We start from the raw sequence: 24,712 nt of genomic DNA, 5'->3' as shown, positions 1-24,712 counted from the left end.
AGGGAAATGTCTTCTTCAATGATGTATTCATATAAGGCTCAACATGTAAGTATTGTGTAAGCATCTGTGAATGGATAGGCTATTTTCAAGGAGTATATACTCTGGTAGGGAAAACAGACATGCCTAAATAACTACAACAGACTGAAGGCTGTAGGTGCTACTGAATCAGATTGGATAGAAATCTGAGGGGAGAGAAAGTTATCCTATAAGCAGCGAGGAGGCACTGAGGTTTTCGAGCAGCAGAGTGACATAATGAAAGCTTATTACTGAAAACTGATCTGCTGACTGTGTGCCACTTGTTTCCTTATTGTCAGCAAGACTAAGCCACTTGGAACCGCAAGTAAGTTAGATCTGTGTGACACAAAAGGGGAGAAAATATGTCTCTCTCTCATGTCCTGCTCACCAAAATTCTGCTAAATTAGTTTAGATGCTGGAACAATAAATTGGAGTCAGAGCAGAAGCCTAAAATCTGAAGGTATGCTGATGCTCTCTGTCCAATCACTATTGTTTCTAAGAATATGAGGAGGCCCTGAGTTGGGGGGGGGGTAGGCTAGAGGGCTGGAAAGATTGTATGTTGCAAATATCTAAGAGAGCCAGGACCTGAGGTCACTCACGTATGACTCTTCTATTAGAATTATCCATTCATTCATCCAGTCAGCCACTGAATATTTGTTTATTGAGTGCCACTGGGAATCTGGTACTGTTCTAGATCTCAGGATGCAGAGATCTAGTATGAAAAGAAGTACAAGAACAATGCCCCCATGGACTACACAAGCTAATAGAGTAATTCAAATTATAAACATTTTCAGATAGTGACACGTGATGATAAAGCAAATAAAACAGAACAACAGGATGAAGAGTGAATGACGACGGGGGAGAAACACTTAGAAAGAACTCGTGGAGAGAAACTCTCTGTGGAAATGACATTCCATCAGACTTGGGTACAGGAAAAAAGACAAACAGCCATGCAAAGAGCAGAAGAGAGAATATTCCAGGCAGAGGAAACAGCAAGGGCAAAGGTCCTGAGGTTGAAAGTTAGAGAAAGACATAGCAAGAACAGTAGGTTTGGGCCATTAGCCACATTCAGAACTCTGAAGAGCATACCTGAAATACTTCCTTTTCAAATATTACATCACTAAAATATTTTATTTTATTTAAGATTTTATTTATTCATTTGACAGAGAGAGACAGCCAGAGAGAGAGGGAACACAAGCAGGGGGAGTGGGAGAGGAAGAAGCAGGCTTCCAAGCAGGAGCCTGATGTGGGGCTCGATCCCAGAACACCGGGATTATGCCCTGAGCCGAAGGCAGACGCTTAACAACTGAGCCACCCAGGCGCCCCTCACTAAAATATTTTAACAATTGACAATTTGATGATTCTTGTTATTAACTTTCTTCTTAATATCCAATTAAAATTTTCCATCTGAAAAACATGAATACTAAAAAAATTACAGTATAAAATGACAACAAAAAGGAAATAAAAGGTCTTAATAAGGAGTCAAAAATATGGATGAAGGGTTTTAGACAATCACCTTGCGGAGGGGGGTGGCGGTGACGGTTGGAAATGAAAGGCTGAAAATCATGTACTATTTATTAATTTAATAAATCTGTCTTGATGTCAATGTAATCGAATGTTGCCACAAAATAATGGTCTCCTGCTGCTACATAAATGTTGAGGCCAAGCTCAGATGTTTATTTTCAAGACAGGAGACATTGATCCTTCACTAATAGAATATTACAAGTTTATTTCTATTATGCTAAGTAACCAAAGTTGATTTCATTGTTTGATTTGATGGATGTTGGTGCTGTCAAGAGTTCAAAATGGTCTGGGATTAGGAGGCCATAAGGATGATTTTTTTTCCTAATTAGGCATCCTTGGATTTCATTCTAACATAAAATCAATAAGGGAAAATTTTAGGGATACTTAGTCTCTGGGATCCTTCTTCTGATGCTCCAGGGAATCCAACTGTTTGGCATAAAATACTTTTCTCCTGGGATTAAAGATACTCTAAAGCCAGACAGTGAGTGAATTGGATGGGGGCCCCACCCAATTGGAAAGGCAACAGGAAAAGTGATGAGAGGAAAAAGACAGCTACAACAATAGAAGGAGGAAGTGAAGCCAAGAAAAATAAGAGAAGAAGGAAAGGTAACAGTGAACTACAATAATCCACCAGGAAAAGAAAATCGCATAGGAAAAAAAACCCAAAAAACAAAACCCAAAACAACAGCAACAAAAAACAACCCCCAAAGGAATTGCAATCTACTTGTTTAGATGAAGAGGACAGACTTTGACCATTTCCAAACGTAGGACACACATTTACAGTGATCCAGGGACTGGAGGGTGATGTAATCCAGAGATCCAAGTCTCCCTTTTCCTTTTTTTTTTTTTTTTTTTTTAAGATTTTTTGTTTATTTATTTGACAGAGAGACAGCCAGCAAGAGAGGGAACACAAGCAGGGGGAGTGGGAGAGGAAGAAGCAGGCTTCCAGTGGAGGAGCCTGATGTGGGGCTCGATCCCAGAATGCCAGGATCACGCCCTGAGCCGAAGGCAGATGCCTAAAGACTGAGCCACCCAGGCGCCCCAAAGTCTCCCTTTTCCTAAGCAGAATATAAATTTAAAAAAAGATCTTGGTTTTCAGGTTTTATCTATCACAGATTTCAAAGCCACATAGATCTGGGAAATGTGATTAACTGAAAGGAATGAACAAGGTGAAGACTGGAAAGAAGACATGACCTGAGCAATCTAGGAGGAATATGGAGAACATGTATCTCTTTTAAATAGCAAGAGAAATAGATTCATACCAAATCACTTCTTTTTTTAATATCCTATAGTAAGCCAAGGTATTCACTTTACAATAGTCAAAATGGGAGGAAATGATGAATTTGATAAAGGCCAAAGCTGAAATAAAGCAGGGTGTGGCTTGGTGTTTCTGATTTTGTCTCCTCAGGAGGTTTAGGTGTAAGAACAGAATTCAGTGCTGCTTACCATGCTGAAGCAAGATCCCATAAACCCTGCTTGAGTGGTCCTGCCGGTATTTAATCTAACCTGAATTCACAAAGAAGTTTGTACGTCTAGAATCACAGTACAAGAAAAAATAAATATTAAGGGGCAAGTGTGGTTGAAGGATCTCTGTATGGAATTCTGAGAAGGCCTGAAGAGATAGGCTGTAAGAGTGTGAGTTACAATCCCGTTGTTCACTAGTTGTGTGAACCAGGAAAATTTGTGAATAAGAATACCTACCGCAAAGGATTATGGAGATTGTTGAGTGAGATACTCTATGTAAAGCACTTTACATAGTGTCTGGCCCATTGTAAAGCTCGGTAAATATTTGTGTTGTTAATACCCAAGAAGTCTGTGGTGTGGTTTGCAAGAACTGAAATCTTGTGTAGTTGAACCATATAACATTGCTGAACAGCAAATATTTCTTTTTTAAATCTTTTTCTTAAAGGTTTTATTTATTTGTCAGAGAGAGAGAGGGAGAGAGAGCGAGAACACAACTCTGGCAGGCAGAGGGAGAAGCAGGCTCCCCGATGAGCCTGATGCGGGATTCAATCCCAGGTTCCTGGGATAATGACCTGAGCCGAAGGCATATGCTTAACCGACTGTGCCACCCAGGTGTCCCACAATCAAACATTTTCCAAAAAGATCTTATTTATTTGAGATACATATATATATATAGAGAGAGAGAGAGAGAGAGAGAGAGGGAGAGAGAATGCACAAGCAGGGGTAGGGGCAGAGGGAGAAGGAGAAGCAGACACTCCACTGAGCAGGGAACCCGATGCAGCGCTCGATCCCAGGACCCTGAGATCATGACCTGAGCTGAAGGCAGCTGCTTAACCGACTGAGTCACCCAGGTGCCCCTCAAACATTTTTGACTTACAAGTATAGCAGTTTCATGTATTTCAATGTAGTATGTTTCCATGAAACTTCCTTATTTTTCTCACCATTGTCTTTTGTCAGGGAAAGGGAAGGCGGGAAGAAAGGAAGAACACATAAAAGAAGGAATGGAAAGATGGGAGGTTATGTAGTAAAGCCCTTTGGAGCATCTGGCACAGGACAGAAACCAGGGAGATATAGTCCTGTCCCCCCTCTCCTCCCCTGCTCCTTCACCTCCTCTCACGGCCCTTTAGTGAGCTCTCTTGGTCTTTAGGAAGTTCTTGAGATACTTATGTGACATATGTCTCCTTCTGCCACAAATGACAAATGCTCTTTTTTTTTTTTTTTAAAGAAAAGATTTTATTTATTTGACATAGAGAGAGCATGAGCAGGGGGAGAGGTGGAAGGACAGGGAGAAGCAGACTCCCTGTTGAGCAGGGAGCCCGATGTGGGACTCCATCCCAGGACGCTGGGATCATGACCTGTGCCGAAGGCAGATGCTTAACCGACTGAGCCACCCAGGCCCCCTCAGATGCTCTTTTAAAATAAATAAAACAACCAAACTATAGAACAGAGCTGGTAGCTCCTAAAAGGACACAAGAGCCAAGATAAGAACAAAGGAAGCAGGGGCGCCTGGGTGGCACAGCGGTTAAAGCGTCTGCCTTCGGCTCAGGGCGTGATCCTGGCGTTACGGGATCGAGCCCCACATCAGGCTCTTCTGCTATGACCCTGCTTCTTTCTCTCCCGCTCCCCCTGCTTGTGTTCCCTCTCTCGCTGGCTGTCTCTATCTCTGTCGAATAAATAAAAATAAAATCTTAAAAAAAAAAAAAAAGAACAAAGAAAGCAGTGCAGGAAAGTTGGGTTATAGGGATAACTCTTCCAGAGGCATGGGAGAAAGTACCCACAACTGGATTCTTCCTTGACCACCCTTCTCTTCAGACTACTTACTTTCATTACCAGAGTGAGCTCTTTTTCTACCTCCCTCCTAGAATATGAACCAGACAGAAAAGCCAGAGTAAATGAATACAGTATCGCTGAAGCCTCTAATTTCTAGGCGCCTTAGCCTCAAATGCTATGCCAAAGAAGAATATTCTATGGGTCAGTGTCATTGGCCAAAACTCTCCTTAACCCAGAGCAAAAACTTTAACAAAGCAACAGCTTTAGCCCTAAGTAGTGTCCACAGAACCAGACACAGTGATTAAGGTTCTCCTCAAGAACAAAAAAAATCCCATGAGTGTTAGAGGGAGGATAAGGTAGGAGGTAAGCATAGAGCCGTAGTAGCAGACCATAACACCAAAATGTATTATTTCTTAACTTTCTTAACACTGGCCCCCAATACCATAGACAACTTGGGTCTTAGAAGCTGGGTGAGGCTAATGGAGATTTGCCATGAAGTAGTCAACAGCACCATGTGGCAGGGATTCCTTTTATCCTCTGCTTCAAGAATTTAGGTCCAAGAAAAATACCTGAAGAGTTTGGAAAGCTGATGATAATGGGATCATAGAATTATTTGTCTGACGAATCTGGTTTGTACAGGTATTATCTAATGACAACAATGCTAGCAGGTAGCAGTTACTACCACAGAATTCTTATAAATCTTCAGGTCCTGCCATTTTTGGATGGAACCCACCTGGTTTCAAAGGCTGTTTGAGTACCCCTGACTAAAATGTTTGAGGTACCTCTATATCTTTGGCAAGTATACATGACCTTGGTAAGATTGTTTCTGTCGTATAGCATATTATCGGCAATGGCTATATTCAGAACCTGTCTTAAATATATTTTTAATACAGCTAAAGAAGTTAAAAATGTATACTAATCCCATATACTTAAAACTACTTGAAGATAAATAAAACACAATAGTGGCATAATTTGTCACCTTCCTTTTTTGCCATACTTCATTGACAGGACCCAATTATGTTGGAAAATTATGAAAAACAAATGTAGTAGGTTTTTTTTCCCCCCTATGTTTCCATTCTCAACAGAAGGAAATGACACTGCATGGAATGTTGCACAGCCTCCTTGAGACTAGGGCTTTTGTCAAATCCAAGAGTGCAAAGACATCATATTGGCATAACCTTAGGAGGTGAAAAACCATTGTGAAGATTTAGGAATGCACTAAAAAAATATAGTAATACTTTTGAATAAAGAATACTCTTTGGCACACTTCCTATTACATAACTTTCAACATTTAATGACAAAAATCCAGCCAGTGAATACTGCAACACTTGGAATTTGTTTTGCAAAATGTGCTAAAGTGTGTGAAATTGCAATACATGGTATCCCTACTTTTTTCACTTTCCATCATCTTCAGCTTATGTATGATTTTTTATAACAGGACTATTTTTTTTTTCCAAGCTACTAAATTTCAAATCTTGATGGTGCTAAAAAAGACTAGGCACTCTAGAGAAATGGAACTGTTTAGAACCAGTAGTTCTGTACACTGTCTCTCCTAACCCATTGGTAAAAGTTTATGAATAGCTAAGTTGGGACTTTAAAAATCTAGGGCAATAGGTTAAAAAAACAGTCATTACCTCAGATTAACTGATGTTAAACCAATAACAGTGTCAAATAATGTTAATTTGAGGCCCCACTTCATTTATTATTCTGGTATAAGAGACCACATTGCATAGTATTACTGTCGTAATGACTGTGTTCATTGAATTACTTTGGTACATAGCATGTAAGCAGTTTGTGAATCTAAGCATGCTAGTCTCTTGTGCCCGGGAGTGAAGTTTCATACAGTAGTCTGAGTGACAAACATCTCAGAGCTTGCTCACATTCCTCTGTGGAATAGTCACTTTTGAGAGAAAGAGGTGCGGCTTCGTGGTCTGAGAACAGGACTGTCAGCCAGGAACACAGAGTTCTCATCCTGGAACTATTTCTGTTTTCTTTATGGACCAGATCATGCTAATAAATCTTTCTAGGACTCAGTTTACCCAGTTAAAAAAGCTGGTTAGGGAAATATAATTAATAGGGATACACTTAGTATTAATAAATGGGTATCTGTTAAACGATTTGAAATGAAAAGTGGTATGAATGTAAGTAAGGAGATTTTTTTTTATGAGCTAGTTTATGAAACAAATAAATAATAGAAAAATTTCGTCCTTTGGAAAATTTACCCCAAAACAAGAAAATTACTTTTAATGAATTTTAATGTTTAAATAGTTTATTTTTATTTTTCTAAATAAATATTTTCTACTCTAAATGTTTTTCTTCCTTTTTTTCTTTTTTAAGATTTTATTTTCAAGGAATATTTACACCCAGTGTGGGGCTAGAACTCACAATCCTGAGATCGAGTCTCATGTACTGAATGAGCCAGCCAGGTGCCCCTAAATGTTTTTCTTTTTAAAGTTAACATGCTAAGTATTCTATGTGATGCAAATAATTAAATTCATCATTAACTTCTATTTAAACATAAAGAAGTAGTTTCTTTGTTCTATATAGCAAAGGGAAATCTTTTCTGAAGTTCTATGCACTAGGAGAATACGGACATTATTAAACTTAATGTTTTATAGAAAAAATTAAGATCAGAGAGATGTATGTATAGTCAATCTAGAGCTTTAGCAGGGTGGTATAACAAACTGCCTGTTTTAAATTGATAAAGACTTTTTCTAAGAATAAAATGCAGGTTCCAAAAAAGGCAAAATTGTGATATGTACACAAACAAAACTGGGAAGGGCGGAAAAAAGACCTAATGAGCGAGTAATTGTGGTGTTCTATATCTGAAAGAATAAAGTGAAAAGGAAAAAAAAATTGACTTCAAATGCAAATGTTTCATTCTGGTGGCTCAGCTAGTCAGCATTCCCCTACCCTAAATCCAGCTCCTCAAAATTAATCAGCCTTATGTGTGAGGTTAAAAAACAAAACAAAACAGTAACTTCTAAAAAAATATATTGTGGTTCTTTACAAGAAGATTTAAATCTCCTATCTTCCCCTTTCTTAAAAATGAAAACAAAGCAATGGATCTTCAATTCCGTGCCTGGGATCTCAAATTTGGCTGTGAATATGTGTTTCAAATCTCATTAATTACAATATTGGCCCCATGAGATACAGTTGCTGATGCAAAGAACACTCTTTGTACTCAAAATAATTTGAACAAGGGCAAAGAAGCATTTTACTTACATGTGTAAACATTAAGAGGAAAATAAAACAGAGATGGTTCAGATAGCTGCTGAGATGTTTTAATGATAATTGATTTGACTACCACTGAAGCTTTAAGCTTACCATGTATAGGAATAGTTATGTTTTCACTTAGTATATTTGTTGGATAATAATGCTCTTGTGAAGTTAACTCTGACATTAACTTGGCAAGTTCTGAACTAAGACCTTTTAGCATTTTATTCCTTCTAGACACTAAGACCAAATTGTTCTGAATTCCATACCCTACTGTGCAGATCTATTATTATTTTTTTAAATATCAGAAAAGATGCCATTACTCAAAGGACTCTTCCATGTAATAAATCTGAGTAAAAACTAATCAAATGAATAAATGGCAGCAGTAGACAGGAAATGGCCTCTCTTGTTTTCTCTTTGTTTTTCTTTCTCTTTAGGAAATAGTAAATTAAACCATAGCTTCTTGTGGTCTTGTACTATAAGAACACATGTGGTCATACATTTTCATCCTATTAGCAAATTTGTTGGCTCAGTGGGTAGAAAATAAAGTCCTCTGCAAAGATGTCTTAATGCCTTACATGGGGAGGGTCATCTGCTATGTATAACCACAACCTAAAAATCTTGCTCTGAGATCTGATGGTGTCCATTGGCTGCCTTTAAACGGATACTGAAGGGGTGCCTGGGCGGCTCAGTCAGCTAAGTGTCTGCCTTTGGCTCAGGTCATGATCTGGGGGTCCTGGGATCCAGACTCACATCTGGTTCCTTGCTCAGCAGGAAGTGTGCTTCTCCCTCTCTCTCTGCTCCTCCCCCCTGCTCATGTCCTCTCTCTCTCTCTCTCTCCTTCTCCTCCCTCTCTCAAATAAATAAATAAATAGTCTTTTAAAAAAAATAAATGGATACTGAAGAACAGAGTTAAGCAGCCCGAGTTACATAAAAGAATCACTTGGAGCTTACAAAAAATACAGATGCCTGCATCCATCCACAAAGTTTCTGAGTTAGTTAGTTTGGGGTGGGGTCCCAGACCTTGTATTTAAAACAGAGCCAACCGAAAAATAAATCCCCCTAGGGTGATTCTAATGTGCCCTAACTAAGAACCACAGAGAATCCCAACACCAGTGCAAGGATAGTAAGTAATTTGTTTTTAGATAACAGTACAAAGCCCACTCTAGGTCTTTAATGGAAAATTTACTTTAGTCCAAGTGTGGGCAGGAGCATGGATTGCAGCGGCCATAGCTCTCTCCTTGACTGCACTGTCTAAGCAGTCACTTATAGGGAGTGTTCTCCGGGTCATGGAGTCTTGAGATGCTGATAATTTTCTGGATTAAAGCCAATGGAAGTTGATAATTGAACAACAAATTACATATGCTAACTCTGAAGGCAGAGTCTGTAAACAGTGGCAGCCTTATACATATCTGAGCATGTATGGGGCTTAGGAGCAAACGTTCATCAAAAGAGAGACTTACTCGCTCAGCATCACTCCCTTTGGTTCTTCTGAGTCCATGAATGCCATGTCTCCACCACCAAATCACTATAGTTCATTGTAAACAGAAAGAGGGATTTTGAATTAGAAATGGCAAATTACTTCTCCTGGAAATTGTGATTTTTTTTTTTCATTTTCTTCATCCTCACTTCTATGGGATGAATTTTTGTCCTTTTAATAAAAGCACTTTTATTTTTCTTAAGTCTTTCTATCATAATGTCAGTCCTCTATTGTTTTTGCCATCTTCTTTTGCTATCATATTGTTTTCTCCATTTAATCCTATTTCTTTTATTCCTATCTTTTTACACTTTACCTTTACAATTAAAAAAAAATTCTCTAACACTAGAATAGCAGGTCCTTCTTCATTTTTCTCCAGTTTTTGATTTATGTTTCGTTGCCAACCCCTTTTCTCAGTCTCTCTCTTTCTTACTAACTGCCCTTCCTTAACCTTCTGTTGATGTTTCATTCCTATCATTTGCTGTCAATGGCCATACAAACCCATTTCTTTCCATTCCAGTTATCTCTCTAGCTCCATGTGAATTTTTAGGGTCCTACTACTAAAAGCTTAAAGCTCTATGTGAGAAATAGAGAGGTAGCTCTCCCAATTTAAATCCTATTTTCTCTGCCCTCCTATAGCTATTCTATGTCTATTCATCCTTTCCTGATGTTTCCCCCAGTCTGACCCCCACCTGCACCCCTCTTCCTCTGTCACTCCCTATTTGATGCCCATGTCTTCTTTCTAACCCCATTTGCACTCTGTCTGATTTTGCATCCAAGGATCTCCACAAGATAAAGGATGGAGTTCTACCGGGAACCAGATTGTGTTTCAGAAACTTTCTGCGCATTTACTGAAATGGAATTAGGGTCTTTGATACAGAAATAGCCTTAGGCAGCCTTTCAGCTCTGGCACAACTTTGCACACCTTGGAGAAGGGTTGGGGCCTACCCCGATGGACAAGGACAGGGATGTCTTTAAAGGCCTTATGTGGCCCTTTCCACTTCAAAGGTCAGGAAGAGTAGGCATCACCGACCCAGGCTGGAAAACCAGGCCAGGTGGGATGCCCGGAGTCCTTTTCTGCAGCATTTCTGGCAAGGGAGCTGTTCCGTGGTGTGCCACAGGGCTCCAGGCGTACAGGGGCCAGGGTAGGGGGCCAGTGAGGCCCCAGGATTCACAGGCCATCTTTGGGAGGAGGCTCACCTCTAAAAAGGGGAGGCAGGCCCGAGGCAGGGTGTTCCCCGGGGAAGCAGGGCGCGGCCCTAGGGGACGAGGCGACGCCACCCCAGCGGCGCCGAAGGCCGGAGGCACAGTCCCTCCCCAGGAGGAAAGGCGAGTCGCTCCGGGTCGCTCAGACAGAAGGTCGAGGGAACAGCGCGTGTGTCCCTCGCCAGCCTTCCCTCTGGGAGCAGGGCGGGGGGCCGGGGGGCGAAACCCCAGGGAGTAAGGCTGAGGGCGGCAGAGATCAGTTCAGGGTACTGGCGCGGGGGTCACAGGAGAGGAGCCGGAGAGGGGGCGGGTGGGAGCTCCCACGAAGGCTGGGGCCGTAGGTCTGTCTGTGTATTCGGCGGGCGCCCCGAAGTCTGGGGCCGCCACAGCTCCAGCTCCGCCGGCTCCTACCAGCGACTCCAGGCCGCACTTTCCCCTCCTCCCGGCGCCTTCTCTCCAGTGAGGAGCCGAGCGCGGGCGGCGCGGGGGGAGGGGCGGCGGCGGAGAGAACAGCCAGTTGTTTAAAATCCTTCTAGAGCAGTTTCTAATTCCCCCCTTGCGCCGGGGTTCGGAGGGGGGAGGGGGGAAAGAGAGCGGGAGGAGGGAGGAGAACTGAGAGGGAAGGAGGGAGGGAACCCGGGAGGGAGGGAAGGAGGGAGGAGACTGCCGCTTAGACTGTAGCCGCCACCGCGCGCTTCGGAAGGCCGGAGGGAGGGGGGGGCCTGTCAGTCTCGCGCGTTGCCTGGGCGAAGGGGGCGGAGCTTTGGCGTGGGGCGGCCAATAGTGGGGGTGGCTGCGTGGGTCGCCATGGGGACGGGGCTGTTCCCGGGGAGGCTGTGATGGGTTGACAGGTGCGTGACAGTGGGAGCTGCTCTCGGCACAAGCATGTACGGCAAAGGCAAGAGTAACAGCAGCGCCGTCCCGTCCGACAGCCAGGCCCGGGAGAAGTAAGTGTCTCCGCTTCTCACCCACCTCCGCCTTCACACGCGCGCACACACACGCACGCACTCGCACACTCTCGGAGACACACAGACCCAGACACTCTCCGCCCGGGGAGAGCCGGGGGTGGGCTGGCAGGGGGAGGGGTACACGAGGTGGGGGCGTGCGGTGCGAGGAGCGGCTGTTTCCCAGGAGGTGCTCGCGCGGGGCGGGCGGCCTTGGGGGGCTGCCGGCGGGAGGGAACGAGTGTGCTGGGGGGCGGTGGCGGTGCTGGTGCCGAGGATGGAAACTTGTTTGGGTGATTGGGGGAAATAACCCGCGGGTTCACCTCTTCATAAAGTAACTTTAGAGCTGGGGTCCGGGGCTGCGGGGACCCAGAGCGCTGCCGAGGGTCGCGGGGAGGGCGGAAGGGGGCAGCTGCGTGGAGGAGGGCTCGCGGTGGGACTCTGGGTGTTTGGAGGGGCGGGCAGGGGTCAGGGCAGGCAGTGCGAGGAGCGCCGCGGCCGGGGCTCCGGCTCCGGAGCTTGGGGCCGGGGATCGCCCGGCGAGGCGAGGGCGGCGGTGCCGGGCGCGCGGCGGGCGGAAGCCGGGCGCGGAGCGGCCGAGCGGGGCCCCGCGGGGCGCGGAGACGCGCGCTGGGCGCGGAGGGCGTGTGCGGGCGTGGGCCGGGTGGGCGTTGGGGCTTTCTCCAGCCGGCCAAGCGACGCGGCGTTCGTGGTGCCCAGTGCTCAGCAGATCAGGGGTGGTCGGCGCCAGTAGCGCCGCTGAAGTTTGGGAGTCTAAGAAGGACCGAGTTCCCGGGGAGGAAAAGTGTGCTGGCGAGAAGCGGGATCTGCTGGAGCAGGCTGGTGTTTCTACCTCTCCGGCAAACCGAACTCCGCGGCGGCTGCTGGAGAACTTTTTTTGGAGACTTACTGCCTCCCAAGCGTCCGGGGGGCCGCGGCTGCCTCGGCGGCGGGCCGGGCAGCCCCCGCGGGGCGGTGGTCGTGGGGCGCGGTGAGCGGGAGTTGGGTGAGCTGCAGCGGTCGGCGGGAGGAAGGTTGTCTGGGGGCGCTGGGAGCAGTGGTCCGAAAGGGGATTTGCCGGAAGGGGAGAAACATTGAGGTAGGGAGATACAGGTGTTAACTCCGGTGGGAGCCCAGAGCAGGCCGGCGAGAAAACAGCCCCTCCCGGCCCGGGATGCTACGGTCACGGCACACTGCGAAGCAGGGCTGTTTGCTGCTATTCTTATGTACTTGTAACGGTGATTTGGTTGTTACTAAAAATGAGAGCGAATAGTGACTGTGACCACTGAGGAAGAACCCCTCTTTTCTGTGCAGCAGATCGGTGATTCCCAGTAACCACCTCCACTCTGAGGGTGAGGCTTATCCTTGTCATTGAACGCGCTCTGCTTTTCCGAGGGGGTTCAGACTGGGGAAAAGTCTGAGAGCATCTCTGAAGAGCTACTTTGGTTACCTTGCGCTTGGAAATAGCTGCGTAAATAAAAACCAAATACTCAGACGACCGAGTTTCCCTCCTTCCTTTAGGCAGTTAGTAGTCTTCTGAAAGTTTCTTATGCCCTAGGGATGGGAACATTTCCTAATCTTCGTGTTGGCAGCAACACACAATTCCCATAAGATTTAGGGGTGGCAGGCCTTGATGTAGCAAAACAAACAAAAACATTTAACGGAGAGATGCTGGTTTGGTTTTGTTTTGTTTCCAGAGCTATTTTCTAAGGAGCTACATGTAGGAACTAGTTGATGTGCCATGAAATGTACAAAAGGCAGTCATATAGCCTGGTTAAGAAACAAGTTACTAGAACTGAAGTTTCAAAACAACAGCCCAATTTATGTGCATTAATCATTTGGTTGTAATACACCTGATAAGATTAAAAACAAGATGTTTTAACGGTTACAGAGTATTGGGATTTCTTATTACTGAGAGTGAAGGAATTGAAATGTATTGAGGCACTGGGGGGTGGTTGAATTTGAGAATCAAAGTAATTTTGGATTTTAGACTCCCAGGATTGGTTATCTAATCTGTATCCTGATAACTTTGTAAAATATATATATATATTATATATATATATTTATTTTAATTTGTCTGAGATACTAATGAGAATGTGATGTGTCTCCGGTCCTTTCTACCCTAATTCTGTGACTCTATCGTGAAAACAAATAATTGCCACTTTTGCTGTCCAGTCTGCCCAACTGAACACCAAGTAATATCTACTCTTGAAAGCAAAGTGGTGAGGGTTCTGCTAGATGGTGCTATTTGATTTAAATATATTTCTTCCATTCATTATAATTGGCAGCAGGAATCCCGGACTAGTTTGCCTTATGAACTAAATATAGATGAAGAGGCCACTTTTAGGAAATTGATAATCATTGTTCTGGGTTAATTGTTGCATTAATTTCTGGGTGAATGTTGTTTGAATCTAACACAAACATTGAGGTAGATTCTATTTTATAGAATAAACTTAGTTTCATTTTGATGGGAGAGTTGATTTGATCTCTCAGTTTCCTCCTTTATTATTCACTTGGGAGTTGAATGGCACTATTCTACAACAGTGTGCTAACTTCTGAAGATAGGAATTTTGAAATTGTCTTTAAAGTGGATGTTAGCAGATTTAAAAAAAAAAATTAAGGTGGCATATTTTAAAAGATACCTGAGCAAAAAAGAATTCTCCTTTAGCAAGAAGGTTAGAATTTTTCTGATCTTAAAAATCACAGAAATAACTTCTTTTTCAGTAATAAATATGTACATATTTATTTTATTTTAATAAAAACTTTCTGAAAAAATGAGTTATGAATAATGGCATGCATATGAAAATACTGGTTTTATAATCTATCAGAAACTGTGTTTTCTAATAAGTTCATGGAGAAGAGCTGACAAGTGCTTACCTGTATTATCTTTGCTTTCTCTTTCATTAATAACTTACTGTAAGGAATACTTGAAATTAATTTGTAGGTTTTATACAGTAGCTATAGTTTCAGTGTACAGTTCTGAGCAGAAAAATGGCCAAAGTCAGGTTAATTGCTTATTTTATTGTTTTAAATAATATATATATACATATATATTTATATGTATATATATATATATATATATATATATATATTTTTTTTTTTTTTTTAGAGAGACTAGGGGGAGGAGGGTCTTAGGGAGAGGGAGAGAGAGAACCTTAAGTAGATACAGAGCCCAAGTCTGGGCTGGAACTGAAGACCCTGAGATCATGACCTGAGCTGAAATGGAGTTGGACACTTAACTGAGCCACCAAGGCACCCGTATTTTGTTGTTTTAAAGACCAGATGGTCAAGTCTATACAAAGAGTTGGATTAGTTTTAATTATAGAGGGAGCGATTGAAAACCCTTGGTGGGAGGTGGGAATGTTTGCATAGAAATTTAAATTCTGATCCTGTTAGGTAATTTCCCCTTTTAGCAGGTTTTCTTTGTAACACTGATCACATTTGTAATTAAGTAACTATGTATTGCTTGTTTAATGTCTAGCTTCCTCTGAAATGTAAGTTTTTTGAGGGCAAGGGATGATACTTCTAATTTCCTCTCTGAGGTATCCCTGACTTTAAGGATAGTGCCTTCAAATGCTGAAAGCACCAAATAAATACTGTTGAATAAATGAAGATGTTAGACTTAAAGGAATTTTTTTTTCAGGGTGGAAAGAATTTTTTTTCAATGACCGCCAAAATAAGGACTTTGGAAGTTTGAGTTCTAATTCTCTAGCTTAGTTGTATTTCAAAAATAGCCAATGACAACAAAACAGTAATTATTATCATTCTATATGCCAGCCACTGTGTTTGGCGTTTTATGTATATTTTCTTTAATTTTCCCAACAATTCTGCAACATAGTAATTTTTTTTCTCCATTAAAGAGATAAGAGAACTAAAACTCAGACTAGTTAAGTAACTCACCCAGGGACACACTGCTAGCTGGGTTTCCAACAAAGATTTCTCTCTACCTTTAGAACCTGTGGTTAAAGCTGAAAGATACATTTTTTCGGTATACCAGATTCCCTTCCTAATCTAGGGTAGGATGCTACAGGGTTAGGGAATGGTATTACGTAATCAGATATAACAGACTTTAAAGATTTGATCACGTATGAATTCTTAACCCTTGCTGCACCTTGATGGTTATACCTTCCATTTTGACAGACTGCAGATTTGTGTTGTGGTGTGGGCAAGGAAGGCATAGAAATTTTAGGAGGGAAAGTTGGAAGCCTAAAATAAGCCTAAAATAAAAGAATGCTTGTTTCTTCAGATTTTTTTCTTCCAGGAATTTTGTTTGACCGCTTAAGTTTTGAAATTAGATCGACATTGTAGCTGTGAACAATTACTGTATGAAATGTTGCTTAACCTTAAGCCATACTGTATCCCATGTTGCCACAGAAAGAATAACCAGCCCCTGTAAATACATGAGTGGTGATAGTACTCTTATTAAACTAACTGCCTCTTTTAAATTTATATAGTAGCATAGAAAGATGAATCTTCTCTAAAGCAAAGTGAAACATAAGATACACATATCAAACAGTGACATCATATTAAGTAAACTTATGAGAAACTACAGAAATCAAACTGTGCGTCTAACCTGGGGCTCTGAAAAGTACTTTGGTTTCTCAGTTTTGAATCTTTTAGTTGAATATACCAAGAAACAGATACCATATGCTTGTTTTAAGTGGTTAAGTCTAATGAACATTTAAATACTACTCCATATAATAGATTGTAGGGATTAGTATCTGCCAGCATCTCCTTATCCCCCCCCTTTTTATTATTGTCACTCCCCTAAAATAATTGTTAACTTTTTTTTTTCCTTCCTTTCTGAAGGAAATAAAGTTAAGACAAGTGAAGTAATGCAAATCTCTTCAGAAACTTGTTTGATGGGTATTTAACAGTTAAGATTTCTAAAACTAGTGAAGGAATACTTTTTTGGGAATGAAATTTTCTGTATTAAATTGACTCTACCATTCCCAATCCCCCCGATGTTTACTCCATAATACTAAATAACTTGTATCTAATATGTCTTCTTAGCTGTGAGAGTTTTTCTATTGATTGATGTCTTTTCCATTATTGTAGAAGAATCTAAAAACCAACTATTTTGAAGGAACAAACCTAGAGAAAAAAATATGTAAGATGTTGAGAGTTAAATTTTAGTATTTATCCAGAGATTTTTTTGGCTCTTAGAAATAGCTTTAATATTGTAATGTATTTTTTCCAGTGCTGTGAAAGAAAAAAATGAAAGGTTTATTCCCCTGCTTAAGAGGCAGTTTGCCATATAAAACCAAATTAGGATGAAAACATATTTAAATTTTAGTCTCTCTGTAGTAGTGGACCAAATGTATCTCACATCTTCAATTATTACTAGAAAATAAAATTATTTTGTTTTACAGTTAAAACATACACTGTGGACAGGAATTGAAATAATACCTAGGTTGCAGTTTATTAACATTTCAACCCTGTAGTTTAGAGTTAAAAGTAAAATTTGGGAAAAAATAATTTTGAATTAGGATCTTTTTCTATAGAGATCACAACTGTTAACATTAATGTTGGGGTATAGCATTGAGGATTAGTGTACTGGATTTAGAAAACATAGTACTTCTGTGACTATATAACTTAAAAATATGTATCGAAGGTAATTATAGTTTTATTTTGGAATATGTGGAGATATTCTCTACCGTTGTGTGTACATTATTGCTTTGATATTGGTGTGGGAATGATATGAAACATTTGCATGCTGGTGATGTATTGTTGATTTGTAGTATGTGAGCCTCTGTAAACATGCTAAAATATTAATTTTATTAATAACTTATTGTTTCCTTAGGGAAGGACTTAAAATAGCATTGGAACAATAGAATAAGGTATATTTGTTAATATCTGAAGAGAGTTTGAAATAAAAAATAAGTGCTTGTATTTAGATTTTAAACTTTGCTTATCTGATTTTGTATATATTTTACATACTTAACATCTATTCACGTAAGGTTTTGTTAACATATGTATATAACTTAATATGACTAACCCTGTGAAAGTTATTTGACTATTACACCAAAATCATGTATTCCACCAAAAGTGATCTGAAGAGTGGTCCACCAAAATTTATGTCCTACTTGTTTTCAGTAGTATTAGAGAAAGAGTAAAGGCTATTCTTACCTTCCCCAAACTATATATCTTATTCACTGTGTGAGGACATTGAAAAACAGTCCACCTAGGGAATAAAAGAGTTTTTCCAGGTGACTTTTAATAGCCCTACAGGCTGCCTGAATTTATGTTTGGTCATAATGGGTAACTGGTGGTTTTTGTCAGAGTAGGTTAATAGTTAAAGATTTTTGAAAAGTGGAGCTAGTAAAGTTATTGTAATATTGACAGAACTAAAAATTTATCTGAACTCAGAAGAGCCTGGACAGTTCAATGCAATGAAAGAATTAATATTCATTTTTTGTTCATCTTTAAAAGAGAAACAAGTTGGTGTCACACTTTTTAGTAATGATGAAACTACCCTGACATTTTACTTTTGGAATTTCGATGATTCTATTTCATGTAGGACCCTAAACATCTTTCCAGCAGTAATGAGCCATCGTAACATTTCAAATCACAGTTCAGCTAGAGTAAGCTTGAACCAATGCCCCGGCTATCTCCTGTTTTTGATCTTCTGTATTAATTTTGCTTCATGCCCTATCATACGAATAGTTCACAGAAAACATTGTAGAGACTGAAGTATAACACTTTATTTTTTTCCCTATTTTGAAAGGTTTTTTTTTGTAATTGTAGGTATAGTATAGTTTAATAACTAATATAGTTTCATTATTCATTAATATAATCTAAGCCATATTAAAATACTGATGACATACTTGTGAAGGTAGGAATAGTAGATGAAAATTTGTATGTGGCTCTGTGCATGTAAGCGAAGAGAGGAGTCGATGCCAAGAACTGGCTCTTGCCTGAAATTGATATGGTTATTTTTCTTTAGTGATCTGATATTTGGCTTGATTTTCCTTTTATTTACCTACTTCAAACATGCGAAAGAATCAAAGCTACTTTATTGACAGAAGAAAGCTAGGTAAATGAGTTGTTCTATTAAAAATGATTATATTTAATAGGATTAAAATAAATGTTTTCTGAAAAATAAAATCCTAAATACTTCATAAAGAGCTTGTGGAGTTTTGTCATAGAAAGTTATTCTTTAATATTAAAAACAGCAACACTATCATTTGAATATTTTGTTTGTGTTTGATCCATTACTTGCATTGTCCCATTTAATCCCTTCAAGAATTCACTGGATTGTTCGGTGCTATTTTCTGTTAATGTTACAGAAGAAACAGAGGCTTAAGAGTTTATCATGTTTTTGGTGGCTGGTATTAAGACAGGAGACAGAAAATGGTTTAATTGATCAGGGTTTAAAAATAAATCTCACATAACAGGATGTCTGGAAGAGGTAGTTTCAGAGTTGATTCAGTGACTCACGAATATCAGGGTTCAGGCTCAGTTTCTTTGCCATTCCTCATGGTTTCCCTCTCATCAACACACCACGTTCCCAGTATCACTTCCTCATATAACCAAGTCAAAGGCAGGAGGAAAGGCAAAGCTTTTCCTTCTTGTGTCTCATTAATCAGGGAGGAAAACCTTTCCATGAAGTTGCTTAGCAGAGATCTTCTTATGCTTTATTGAAGAGAATTGTAAAATTCCCTACCCTAAACCAGTTACTGGCAAAGGTAATGGGATTACCATAATTGGCCTAAGTCAGTCATCTTCATCCTCTGGATTGGAAACCTTGCTCCCTTGTACCTGAGCTGCCTAAGCAACACTGGAGATCTTTGGTGACGTGGAGAGGTATCTTGAGGATATAGAGAATACAGTGAGTCCCCTTCTTTTGTGGGACTTACTTTCGAGTTTGAAGGAAAAACATAACAATAAACAAAAAAATACAGAAGGCAATTTCAGATAGTCATAAGTGCTAAAAAAATCAAGTAGTAAAGTAGGGTTATATAGAGTATGACTGGGAGGCTACATTAGACTGACTGGTCAGCGGAAGGTTCTTGGAGGAGGAGACATTTAAGCAGAATCCTGAGTAATATTTAAAGTATCAGTCATGAGAAGATTTTGGGTTAAAGCATTTCCGACAGGTCCCAACTATAATTGAGGAAACCTGTCAGGATCAGCATAATTTCTCAAGGATATATAAAATATGAGTAAAATTTGGGATAAGAACCTATGTTCCCTGGAGCCTGGTTTTGTTTTGTTTTGTTTTGTTTTAATGAGGAATTGAGTGGTGGGTCTAGTTTATCTGGGGTTTCCTAGGTAAGAAGATTGACTGTCTTATTTCCTCAACCCCAGGGATGTACTTGTTCTAATAAGGACAGCGAAGCATATGGCTCTTATAATAACATTGATAGAAATAGCTAAGATTTATTGAACACTTAAAACCTGTTGTATTGACAAAGGATGCTACAACTGGTATAATTATTTCTTATAAATTTCCCAGGTTGGATTAGACCCCCCTTACTCTATGCTGTCATTGCAACCTCTCCTTTTCGTTTTCACATTCATCATAAATTAATGAATTATTTGTATAATGTTTTGTTTAATGTCTTATCTTCCAGTTAGATTGGAATCTCCCTGAGGACAAGAACCATGGTGTCATCTTCTCCAGTATATTCCCACTGTTTAGCACAGTGCTTAAAATTCTGAAGATATTTGTGGAATAAATGAGTTAAGAATGTAATTTATAAGGAGCTTATAAATATATTGCCACACAGTATCACTACATCTAGTTTATTTTTCCTCAATATTCTAATATTTGGTATCAGGATTATTATGTAATTTCTAAAGAAGAGTTTTCTATAATGCGGGCATTTAGTGGTCGTTTTGTGAATTTTAGGCCTACAGGAGATTACCTAGTTGTATTACTCAGAAATGCATGTGTATTTTTAAATAGATATGTTTTTATTTCTTTTTTTTTAAAGATTTTTTAGAGATTTTTATTCATTTGACAGAGAGTTCACACAGGAGCACAAGCTGGGGGAGTTGCAGACAGAGAACAAAGCAGGCAGAGGGGGAAGCAGGTTCCCCACTGAGCAGGGAGCCCAGTGCAGGGATGTGGGGCTTCATCCCAGGACCCTGGGATCATGACCTGAGCTGAAGCTGAAGCTTAACTGACTGAGCCACCCAGGCGCCCTTAAATATATATATATATATATATATTTATTTATTTATTTATTTATTTTTTTTTAAAGATTTTATTTATTTATTCGACAGAGATAGAGACAGCCAGCGAGAGAGGGAACACAAGCAGGGGGAGTGGGAGAGGAAGAAGCAGGCTTATAACGGAGGAGCCTGATGTGGGGCTCGATCCCAGAACGCCGGGATCACGCCCTGAGCCGAGGGCAGACGCCCAACCGCTGTGCCACCCAGGCGCCCCATATTTTTAAAAATTTATTTTAGAGAAAGAGTGTGTGTGCGTGCGTGTGTGAGTGTGAAGAGGGGAGAGGTAGAGGAAGAGAGAGAATCTCAAGCAGAGTCCACACTGAGAACGGATCCTGATGCAGGCCTGGATCCCACGACCCTGAGATCATGACCTGACCCAAAATCAAGAGTCCATTGCTTAACTGAGCCACCCAGGCTCCCCGTTTAATATGAATTTTGGATAGAATAATCTTTTCTTTGTGTTTCAAAAAATGTAATAATATAAGCAGAATTACACTTTATAGTTTCAAAGTATTTTAATGTACCTTGTATTATTTAAATCTCACAATAATTTTGTGAGATAGGTGATAATTGCCATTGGCTATTGAGATTTATAGGTGGAAATTGACTTACCCAGCTGGGTAATAGAGTTAATATGTGGCAGAATTGAGCTCTATTTAGATTTTTTTGGTGCTAAGGTCAGTGTTTCTTTCATTATACTATAGCCGTGTCTTTTAAAATGAGAGATTGGGTCATGGAGCCTGCTTAAGATTCTTTCTCTCCCTCGCTCCCTTTCTCCCTTTCTAAAAAATAAGTGAATAAATAAATAAAAATAAAATAAATAGAATGAAAGATTCATATATATTTCAAGAAGGTTATATATGGATTTGATTCAACAGAGAATCATAGATTAGATAATAGTTTAAAGTCTGTGTCCATACTTTGGTTAAGCGAAAAGTGTTGTCATAGTGTGAATTAAACACGATCTTTTTTTTTTCCTTTAAAGATTTATTTATCTTAGAGAGAGTGCATGAGCAGGGGGAGGGACAGAGGGAAAGGGAGAGGGAGAATCCTCCATCAGACTGCCCACTGAGCACAGAGCCAGACATGGGGCTCTGTCCTAGGAGCCTGAGATCATGACCCTAGCTGAAATCAAGAGTTGGCCATTCAACCAACCGAGCCACTCAGGTGCCCCAGTTAAACACAATCTTATTCAATCTTATACAAATACAACTCCAAAAATACTACATTATAAATAAAACCTGATATTTATTTGAAATCTTTATGCTTTTGTTACATAAGTTAATTGGTTTAGGATTTAACGTAGTTTGAATTTCTAATTTGTGAAGGTTTAGGCTCTTTGATCAATGCACTCCTCTTTATGCCTTTGCCAGTTAGCTTCAGTTTGCAGAGATGGAGTAGCAATAGGGAAAGGGAAGGGTTTCCCCCCTTTTGTGTACCTCACTCTAATAAGAAAGGGAAAGTCCTTTGATATGGATTCATGATGGACTATTCTTGTTTTTGTTTTTATGTTGATAACACATATAACATAAAATTTACCATTTTAACCATTTTTAGGTGTGTATTTTAATGGCATTACATCCATTCACATTGTTATGCAACTATCACCACCATCCACCTCTAGAAGAGGTGAAACTTTATACCTAATAAAGAATTCCCTATTTTCTCTTCCCTCCAGCCTCTGGCAAACACCATTCTATTTTTTGTCACATGAATTTGACTATTCTAACTACCGTGTATGAGTGGAACCATGCAGTATTTGTCTTTTTATGTCTTGCTTTTCTTGCTTAATCCCTTCAGCAACTTCATAAAGGTAGATGTAATCCTCATTTTACATAGGAGGAAAGTGAGTTTCACTGAAGTTATATACTTTGTCCAAGGCCATAGTAAGTTGCATAGTCTGGATTCAAACTCAGGTTTCTTACTTCATTGCCCATTTTAACCATTTTGCCTGAGTGTTTCATTGCTTAATATGGGGAAAAAATAACGGGAGTTGTGAGGGTGGGGAGTGGGAGGGGAATGCTTGGATAGTTCTCTTCACAAGTATCCGCCATTTTTAGTTGGGGTGGGAGGCAATAGAGAAGAGAGGTGCTAACGAAAAGGTTAAGGAAAGCATTTTACAGCTGCTAAAAAGGTGGGCAGAATTATATAGCTACCAAAAATGTTCCACAAGTAGCTCCGAATTCTTTAGCTGGTATCTGAGATTTAACAGCTTGAATGTAATGCTTGTCTGAGAGGAAGTTGCCAGTTAGGAGCTCAGGTTATATTTTCAGGTAAAGCTGTGTCTCCATTCTTTTTGTGTGTAGAGGTGGAGTACTCTGGCATAAGTTGCTTTCCTTAGTAAATTTTGGAGTCAGAAATAAACAGATGAATATGTAATGTCTTGAAAAAAACTTTCTCCTCTAATTATGAGTCTCTTCCAACCAGCATATGGCCTGTTGATTTTTTGTTTGTTTTTGGACTAAGGCATCTGGAAAGTTCCATGTGCTCCAGGAGCAATAGTACAACCATACCGAGTCTAGTATTACAGTACATTTCTATAGTACTGACTATTAGAAAAAATAGAAACAATTCCTTTGTTTCATTTTTTCACAGCATCATGAGCTATTTGTCATTTATAATTGGATTAAAATTATGTGATGATTACATTTTATTCAGTGCACTTAAGCAATAGCACTTATTAGGAAGCCATTAAAGGTATTTCAATAAGCATTTTTTAAATCCTGAATTAAACTGAGAGACTGATATCGTGTTTTATTTTTTTTTTTTTTTCATTTAGAAATACTGTAATGGAGAAATCTGAGTGAAGTTTCTTACCATCAAATACGTTATATGCACACACACACACACACACACTAATATGTATGTGTATATACTGGGAATAGTTTACAGACAGGAGTTCATCTTAGGAAATGACTTACTAATTTATTCGAGTTCGAATTGGTACTGGGTCAATTAGGTAAGTGAGTTGGATTTATAAATTCAGGGCCAAAAAGGTTTGGGTGTAGGCACCTTTTCACTAAACATTAAAGGGTGCTGAAGCTTTTTTTAAAGATGGGTACAACCTTAGCAAGAGAACTCATAGCAAGCACTGGCAAAAATGCTGCTAGTTGTCAAATGTTTCTGTGCATTAGATCCCCAGCAGGATAGCTCCTTCAAAAGGAAAACTGGAAAGAGTTTAATGCAATTAGGTTTAAGATTAAAACCAACCAGGAATGGAGGGACAGCCAGGAATTAGCAACAAGGGAAGCTTTACCCCCCTTAGTTCTGAAGGGGAACGGGGACAGAGCAGTTACCAGAATCTGGTGAGTGCCATGGTCATTGCAGAAGGCTACTCCCCTGGACAGGTGATTTCACCAAGAGGGCCACAGCCACCATCAAACCCATTGTAAACAGAGGCTGGAGCCCTGGCAAAGAGGAGATCTTCCCTCTTTTCCTGCCCTCTCACCAACTGATGAGAACCTAAGTGGGATCCAGAGGGCAAGGGAGATGAGATAATATACTCTTTAGAGATTAGCCTCCCAGGTCACAACAGGTCACAACAGGGCAGAAAGTGTAGAGAGTAGATCTGGCAGGACCAATGGAGAATATCCAGGACAGTGTTCAAGTTTTAATTTTTTATACATTTGAAGCAGTTATTCCTGTTTCTTTTTTTGTTTTTTGAGGTTTTTTTTTAATACAGAATGACCTGAGAAAATGGAACTTTTTAAAAAGTTGGGTTTTGTCGAAATAGCGTTTAAAATTACTTTTTTTAAAAAAAGATTTTATTTATTTGACAGAGAGAGCGAGCAAGAGAGGGAACACAAGCAAGGGGATTGTGAGAGGGAGCCCGATGCGGGGCTGGATCCCAGGACCCTGGGGTCATGACCTGAGCTGAAGGCAGACGCTTAATGGCTGAGCCACCCAGGCACCCCTA

At 40.3% G+C, this 24,712-nt stretch overlaps 2 protein-coding genes across 11 annotated transcripts in view; one reads left to right on the top strand and one right to left on the bottom strand.

Moving 5' to 3' along the window:
- The window catches only part of ATG10 (autophagy related 10), a 450,669-nt gene extending 439,555 nt beyond the window's left edge, over nt 1-11,114 (bottom strand). Inside the window, exons 1-2 of the mRNA XM_057307382.1 lie at nt 10,667-11,114; nt 9,453-9,517 (exon numbers count right to left, since the gene is read on the bottom strand). The gene's annotated coding sequence lies outside the window, so the exon portion shown is untranslated. The remainder of the gene's footprint in view (nt 1-9,452; nt 9,518-10,666) is intronic.
- A 327-nt stretch (nt 11,115-11,441) lies between these two features.
- Nucleotides 11,442-24,712, top strand: part of SSBP2 (single stranded DNA binding protein 2) — a 279,795-nt gene continuing 266,524 nt past the window's right edge. For 3 of the 10 annotated variants that reach the window (XM_057307379.1, XM_057307373.1, XM_057307372.1), the window contains exon 1: nt 11,477-11,619. In XM_057307379.1, the coding sequence (XP_057163362.1) occupies nt 11,558-11,619 (62 nt within the window). In that variant the 5' untranslated portion in view covers nt 11,477-11,557. Of the gene's footprint in view, nt 11,620-24,712 lie in introns of all 10 variants that reach the window. The other 7 variants (XM_057307378.1, XM_048221137.1, XM_026498689.4 and 4 more) reach the window with 6 other exon arrangements.

The sequence above is a fragment of the Ursus arctos genome, unplaced genomic scaffold, assembly GCF_023065955.2.
Source record: "Ursus arctos isolate Adak ecotype North America unplaced genomic scaffold, UrsArc2.0 scaffold_5, whole genome shotgun sequence".
Taxonomy (NCBI): Eukaryota; Metazoa; Chordata; class Mammalia; order Carnivora; family Ursidae; genus Ursus; species Ursus arctos.
Note: the sequence above shows the minus strand (reverse complement) of the source record. Positions and strands in the feature narration are given on the sequence as shown.